Raw genomic sequence first — 8158 nt, 5'->3', positions numbered from 1 at the left:
TGCTATTTATGTCTTTCTTAAAGTCCTGTATCATCATCATGAGAAGTGATTTTAGATCTGAATCTTGCCTTTCCGGTGTGATGGTATGTCTAGGACTTGCTATGGTGGGAGACTTGGCTTCAGATGATGCCAAGTAACCTTGGTTTGTGTTATTTATTTTCTTATGCTTGCCCCCACTTCCCCAGCCATCTGGTTATCTCTAGTGCTACCTGCCCTTGCTAAATCTGACTGGAGCCTGTCCTTCCTGTGACCCTGGTTATGTCAGAATTCCTCAGAGTCAAGATGTCTCTATGATCCTGAGATTCTGGGATTCTGTGATCCCAGGCTTGTCAGAGCACCTGGGAGTGGAGCTTCCTCTGTGTTGTGGGACTGGCTGCAAAATGTACACCTAAGGTCTGCCTAGGGCACCAGCCCATACAGACTGGAAGGAACCAGTGCCACTGGGATGGTGGAGTTCCTTTGTGCCTGGGGGTCCAGCTGGTCCCAGTTACTCCTGGTATTGAGACAGATGTTGGGTCCTCCCACCTCTGATCCTGGGCGTGTTAGAGTGCCTGGCAGTGGAGCTTCCATTGGGTGTTGTGGGACTAGCTTGCGCCCAAGGTCTGCTCAGGACACCAGCTCAGAGAGCTCTTTTTCTTTTTTAATCATCATGTTCTTTACTTTTTTTCAAACAGTTACAATTGAATAAATGGAATACACACATTCCACCTGCAATTGAGAAAGCTACACAGATAATACACAAACATCAGTAGTTACTGAAGCATTCTTTTAAGTTATTTTTCATCTCTGTGGTGAGGAAGAGAGCAAGGTACGGGAGGGAGACTGAATGCAGGTGCACATGCAGGGTAGAAGACAGCTTTCAGAAGATTTCTTTCGGGCGGGAAAGGTGGGTCAGTGGTTAAGAGTACTGACTGCTCTTTCAGAGGTCCTGAGTTCAAATCCCAGCCACATGGTGGCTCACAACCATCAGTAATGGGATCCATTACTCTTCTGTTGTGTCTGAAGACAGCTATAGTGTACTTATATACATAAAAATAAATAAATCTTTAAAAAAAAAACAAAGGTTTCCTTTTACCATGTCAGTTCTGGCAATGAACTCCGGTCATCAAGCCTGTTCAACAGGCTCCTGCATTCACTGAGCCATCCTGCTAGCCCTTGAAGCATTCGTTCTCTTATACTTTTAAAATTCTCCAAAATAGAACTTTTTTTTTTAGGATAGGCTTTTCTGTTGTGAGTGGTATCTATGAACCAGGTGTTTTGCAGATGACTGGTACCCCACCTCTCACTTAACTAGACCTTGACACTGTCAGACCTTGACTTCTGTCCTGGTAGTCCAGAGAGCATGGAAGGTAAGCTACATAACACCACATCAGGAACTGACCTGAAGAGGTCAAAAGACACTGCCCAGTGCTACTCAGGAGGAAGGCTAAGGTTTCAGAGCAGAGAGGCTGGACAAGGTAGCTGAGAGCCCGACCTGAGTCCTTTCTGTTAGCCTTCAGTTGTTTAGTTGTGAATATAGGTTAAGATATGCTTATTTATGATTAGTATTATAAACCGTTCATCTAAAAAATAAACATGAATTTTTGTAAGTACAAAATACTGTAGGAATTCTATGTCTTTGGCAAACACATTTGGGAGTTTGACTATGCTAGTATGGTGTCTGCTTATAGAATTGTGTTCTTATGCTACCTGGTCTCACCATTCTCTTAAGTGTGCCATTCTACTGTTGTGTGTTGTTATGAAATCATTTTCTCTCCTTGCTTCATCATGTCCTTTTGCCAACAGGACTCAATCTATGAGTTCTTCTTTTCTCTGCTTTCTTCTTAGGGGGAAAAAAATCTGTCCGTCATCAGATGTAAAGTCTGGCTGTGTTCCATCTGTCACTGTTTGTGTCTAGTTGCATCCTCTTACTACTGGTCGAGAATTTTGTGTGTTTTGTTGTTGGTGCCCTGAATACACTGACAGGAAGGTGATTGCAGTAAGGAACTATGCTTTTAAAAAGAATGAGAAAAAAATGTTGCCAAACATACTGATTTTGTTTTTCTATCATTTTTCATATCACTGTTTATCTTTAACTGGTTAGTTGTATGGTCTCTTAGATCATCTTAAACCATCTACAAAACATACTGGTAGCTAATTAAGTAACTGATTTTGTTTTACTAAGTGTATTTTAAGTTATAAAACATTTGGAATGTTTCAGTTCTGTCTAGAATATTACTGTGTCTGTTATAGCTTTAAGGTTAAGTGTTTTAGTTAAAAAGGTAGAACCATTTCAGGAGTAAATTACTTTTGGCTCCTATTTCTTGTTTTGTTATAACAAGTACATTGTGTAAGGCTTTACTACTCACTGGAAAATTGAAGAAGAATGAAGTAGTTGGAGTCTGGCCACTTCTTAAGTGCAAAGCTGCTAAGTAGAGTGCTGCTATTACAGTGGGAAGTCATCTCCCTCAGTACTGTTGGGCCTGACTCCAAGGGCAAGGAAACATTGACATGACATTTTAGCAAATGAAACTTCTTATATAAAATTCAGGAAATATTTGTAATCTTTATTACATGTAAATTATAGTTCTTAGACATTTTAAAGTACCAAACCATTGCAGTACCATAGGAATAATCTTTTATTCTTACTAAACAGGCTGAGTAGAAATTTTAAGTTCTTAGAGACATGCCAACAGAATAAATACATGTTTAGTGCACATTTTCTTTCTATTAATCTCTTTCCTGTGTAGTTTTACAAAACATAGTAAATAGCTAAGGACTTTTTTTTTAAAGTATTAATTTATTTCTTATATGTAAGTACACTGTAGCTGTCTTCTGACATTCCAGAAGAGGGCGTCTGAACTTGTTAAGGATGGTTGTGAGCCACCATGTGGTTGCTGGGATTTGAATTCAGGACCTTCAGAAGAGCAGTCAGTGCTCTTACCCACTGAGCCATCTCACCAGCCCCTCCCCCCCCTTTTTTAACCATGCCATCTGTTTTTCTGTTCTTTTCACGGCTCTTATTATGTTGCTAAGGGCTTTAGCATTTGACTTATAATTTCTAGCAAAGGTTGAGTAAAATGATGGGGCTTAGGGTTTCCGTTGCTGTCAGTCATTAGTTATTGGCAACCGAATTAGTTGACAAGCTAGTAAGTCTTAAAAGCACAAAATAGGATTAGAAGATGTTTCTTAGAAAATGTGTGTGGCGTCTGCTTGTGATTTATGTATAGGTTATAGTTGGGTATGCATTTAAAACATAATCTTATGTAGCCACATACAATGTAGCATAAGTTATAGAAATAGAACTGTGAAGCCACAGTATATCCATCTCACCTGTTTGCAAATAATAGCATTACCTGATTTCCTTCTCTGGGAATTAACATGATCATAGCCTTACCTTTGGAGCTGAGGGCCTGTTAGTTTAAAGGCTCATCAGGTTTAGGTAGACTTTACAATTTTTGAATCTGAAAAAGATTTAAGATAATCAGTTTATTATACATATTTGGTCTTCTTTTATACATACCTATGCATGTATATCACATAAAGTCTTCTCTTTTCTCTAAAATGAAGTTTGGGAGTAATCAGTCCAAACCAGAATTCACAGTGGACCTGAAGGGGGCAGTGATTGAAATGGCATCAAAGGACAAATCGAGCAAGAAGAACGTATTTGAGGTAAATAATTCACATTCTTGGCTTTAGTATGTACATGTTTTAGGGTTTTGTTGTGACAAATTTAGGCAAAGTTTGTGACTAAGTCATTTGTACCATCATGTTGTAAGGGCACTGGTGTATGTGTGTGTGTTTCGGGGGTTTGCGGGGAGGAGTATCTCATGACTTCTTAGTGTTGCTGTGGCCCTAGAACTATTTTACAGCAATGAAGTCTCTCATCCTTGTCATTCCAAACCTTCCACAGCAGTTTGTGATCTGCACCAGTTTTTTACTGGCATATAACTCATACATAACTCTAGAGCTCGGCTGCTTTGCAAAGGGCTTCCCTTGCTTGTTCCAGTTAGTGCAGAAGGAGAGAATGGCTGCTCTCACCTGGGGACCAGTCATGAGGCTCAGATGGAGTGGGGAGTTGGACTGACTCATTTTCCCCACGTGTGTCCTATATTGGTCATGGGTAGGCTTCCTTTTCCCTAAGATCTCTCTTGTTCAAGACATGGCAAGTCATAATTCTAGTGGGGTGAGAGATGACAGGGCTTCTCAAGGCCTAGACTTGGAAGTCGACCACCTGCCATGTACTCTATTGTAACACAGCTCAGAGGCCTGGCTTGTATTCAGGGCCCTGAGTAGTTAGAGTTCACCTGGGTCAGAGAGCAGTAAAGTCCATTGCAGAAAGCTAGAGGAATTTTTGAGATGTGTTTGTAATCTGTTTTCTTTTCCCCATTCTTTATAGCCTCATGTCCTAGGCTTTTCATATTTGTAGGATTTTGCCAGTGTTTTCTAAGCAGAATCTACATGATTATTTCTCTTTTCTGTCGTGCCTTATGTTCTAACCCACGCTGAACGCTGCTTCCCAAATTCAGTTTATCTTTAAGACTCGAGGCAAACACTACTACAGTGATGCTCCTTACAGTGGTTAGCTTTGTTCTGCTGTTAAGAAACTCTTATCTTTGATCAGGAGCCCCTCCCCTGTCTACAACAGCATATATTTAGTGTTGGGGGTTGGCTGGACCACCTGTCTAGAAAGATGCATGAAAGGAAGTCATTACTTCCCAATCAGCTTTGCAGTTTCAGTAGCTGGTCCCTGAATGAGAAAAAGACCCATGGTCAAATGCATTTGGACATAGTATGGGTTTCATCCCTATTTTAGACAATTTCAGTGTTCTCTAGACTGTCAGACTCCTGAGAAATCTCAAAGGAGAGCCACCTTAGTCTTCTTTGACCTGATGCTTTCTAGGTTAATATTTCATCATATCTTACATTTATTTATTTGTTTGTTTGTTTATTTATTTATTTATTTATCTTGAGGAATAGCCTTACTAAACAGTACTTTGGGAACTATGGGGTAATTGATTGATGGAGGAAAATTGCCAAATGTTCCTCTAGAAAAACAAACTCAGTTATCAGCCAAGAAATGAGAGGGATGTTTTTATAATTTACAGTTCTTTCATTGAAGTGTAAAAACAACAAAAAAACAAAAACAAAAAACCCATAGTCCAAAGAGATTAAGTTGGCTTTGGGTTTTATGTAAAATAATAGATATTCTTCCATCAGTTCATGATTAGACAGTTAGCAGTATTTCTGTTCAGAAGGGGTGTGAAGGTTGGTGGGTTAGCTCAACAGTTAGAGGCACTTGCTGCCAAGCTGGAGGACGTGGGTTCAGGTCCTGGGATCAGCATGGAGGAGGAGAGAACTGACTAGTTGTCCTCTGACCTCTGTACTCAGGCCATGGTACACACATGAACACACACACACACACACACACACACACACACACACACACACACACACAATGAATTAAGTTAATAGATGTGTAAGCATTTTAAAGGGATATGACATTATTGTCATTTGTGCCATGTCTTCATAGTCATCATTGTCTGGTAAGTAGGAAATACTGAACACCTAACCACTTACAGCCTTGAATGTATATATTCATTCATTCATAACCAGATTAAGAAACTTCTCAGGCTATGAAAAAATTCTTTAAGGTATGTGCAATACTATAGACTTTTATTTCTTTACAAATGTTTCAATTTTCGTTGTCTGCATTGCATTTATACTTGAATTTATTTTTAAATGATAAACTATACAACTTTAGGATCCAAAATTACTAGATTTTTCTTTAGAATTTACCACAAAAAAGGCCCAACTTCATGCTCTATAGAGTAACCAGACTGGTACTGACATGGATGAAAAGCATCCACTGGCTACCATGCTACCTCTACTGCTGTCCGTGTAGTACTGAGCGCACTGCAGACTGTGGGCTTGGTAGTATATGCTTTTATTTGTCCTGTTGAAAGCACTAACTGTTCTTTCCTCATCCTTCTTTTCTTTAAAGCTGAAAACCCGCCAAGGAACAGAACTGCTAATTCAGTCTGATAACGACGCAGTTATTAATGATTGGTTTAAAGTTCTTAGTAGTACTATCAACAACCAGGTATGTATTTGACTTAAGCAGAGCCAGGTGTGGTGATGCATGCCTTTAATCCTAACATTTGGGAGTAAGAGGCAGGTGGATCCCTGTAAATATGAGGCTAGCTTTGTTTACATAGTGAGTTCCAGAACAGCCAGAGCTACTGTGTGAGACAGAGCTACCTGTCTCTGTCTCTTTTTTAACTGCAAAGCTGTTTTCCTGGTTTTCTAATTGTGGGTTGTATATGCACATTTCAGTTTACAGATGGAAAGACTGCATGCATGCATGTATGTCCTAAGCCAGATAGGTGGGAAAGGCAAGGTCACTTTAGTAGTTTGTGCTAGTGATGTGACTAAACATTCTCCCAAATGAAATGTCAGTGAATCAGGGTTTCTATTAGGCATTGGTTCATGGAGAAGGACCAACAGTGCTTAGTGCACAGTACTTACATAGTACTTACTCAGTGCCCAAGTGCATTGGAAGGGATACAGTTTGGTGGAAAGAGGTCAGAGGTCAGGTTTTGAAGTGTATGCAGCTGTAGCCTCGTGAGTGTGTTTCTAGTGACACCATGTCTACTTTTCTGCTGCTTCTCTTCTGAAGTTGTTCATTGTTCCCTCATCGGGCCACCAAGAGCTGTGTGTTCTCTGCATTCTTCTCACTTGTACTGAGGGCCTTCTAGCTGAGGGAAATGAAAGATAATACTTGTTAAGGGAGATGTGAGCTTTTCCAGCAAATAAATCATGAAATGATATATATTGTATAATATTTAATTTTTTTTTTACTTTTCTATGCTTCTTTATCTCTGGAAGCATGACTGACTTTTATTTTCATACCCAAATGAGAACAACCTTCTAAGCAAGTTTCCCAATGTAACTTGATGACCTTTTTGTCTGTCTGTTTGTTTTGCGTGCTTGCTTTTGGTAGGTTTTGATTAGCCTGGGGCCTTGTGCATGCTGGGCAGTCTTCCACTGGGCTCATCGCTAAAATGTAATTGGCTTTGGTAGCCAGTAGTTCATTCGTAGAAACCTCCTATAATCTTCGCTGAACCCCATCTTGAGCCCGTTTCTATTCAGATGCTTCCCCCTAGCCCATGTAGGTTTTCAGCTGTAATCACAGTACATGCATCCATGCATTTTATAACTATATGAATGTTTGTGGGCAGCAAGCAGTACTACACCACAACTTCTTTGCAGAAGTGATAGTCAAAGGCAAAATAAACAAATATGGGTTATCACACAGTAAGATGTGTTGTACTGTGGTGATGAGGGAGTGTAACATACTCCAAAAACATTAGGAAGGGCTAGCCTCGGGAAGGTACTGCAGGTAAGTGCTGCAGGAGTTTTGTTTTGTATTTGAGGTCTCTAGAAACAGGGAATGAGGCAAGCAAAGAAAGAGGAGCATGTTATTTACTGTGAGCTGTGAAAGTATCTACTGTCAAACACGGGAGAGCCAAACAAAGCTTCTTCCTGAGATCCCACCCAGCACTTGGAGTAAGGCAGGGAGACTGCTGCAGGTGCAAGCCCAGCCTTAGAGAGAGCCGATCTTAAAGAGTCACAAAATCTTCCTGAGAGACACCGAGTCTCAGACTCAGTAAAGATGTAAAGATGCATTTCCTAAATGGTTTCTAGATGGAAAATTTTTGAATCTCATTAAAATTCCAAGTACTTTTCTTGTAGAATTTGAGAACCTTAGCCAGGCAGTGGTGGCACACGCCTTTAATCTCAGCACTTGGGAGGCAGAGGCAGGTTGATTTCTGAGTTCAGGGCCGGCCTGGTCTGGTCTGCAGAATGAGTTCCAGGACAGCCAGGGCTATACAGAGAAACCTTGTCTCAAACAAAACAAAACAAAAACAAAAACAAAACAAAAAAAAAGAATTTGAGAACCTTATTCTAAAATTCCTTTAGAGATAAAAGGGGCTAAAAAAAAAAATACCCAAGACTTTGTTGAAGAAGGAAGTAAAGGACCTGCTGTATCATATATGGGGACTTTATAAACCTGTATTAAGCAGTGGAGCTTCATGTCTGTGTGGGGTAGATTTGTGGGACAGAGTAAAGTACCTGGAGACAGAGCACCCTACCCATGGACACTTCACGCCAGAAC

The 8158-nt window shown here is 40.2% G+C and overlaps 1 protein-coding gene across 5 annotated transcripts in view; it reads left to right on the top strand.

The window, feature by feature from the left end:
* The window catches only part of Arhgap12 (Rho GTPase activating protein 12), a 97383-nt gene that overhangs the window by 80361 nt on the left and 8864 nt on the right, over positions 1-8158 (top strand). For all 5 annotated transcript variants that reach the window (XM_031364920.1, XM_031364918.1, XM_031364922.1 and 2 more), the window contains 2 exons: positions 3550-3651; positions 5984-6082. In XM_031364920.1, the coding sequence (XP_031220780.1) occupies positions 3550-3651; positions 5984-6082 (201 nt within the window). The remainder of the gene's footprint in view (positions 1-3549; positions 3652-5983; positions 6083-8158) is intronic.

The sequence above is a fragment of the Mastomys coucha genome, unplaced genomic scaffold, assembly GCF_008632895.1.
Source record: "Mastomys coucha isolate ucsf_1 unplaced genomic scaffold, UCSF_Mcou_1 pScaffold13, whole genome shotgun sequence".
Classification (NCBI taxonomy): Eukaryota; Metazoa; Chordata; class Mammalia; order Rodentia; family Muridae; genus Mastomys; species Mastomys coucha.
Note: the sequence above shows the minus strand (reverse complement) of the source record. Positions and strands in the feature narration are given on the sequence as shown.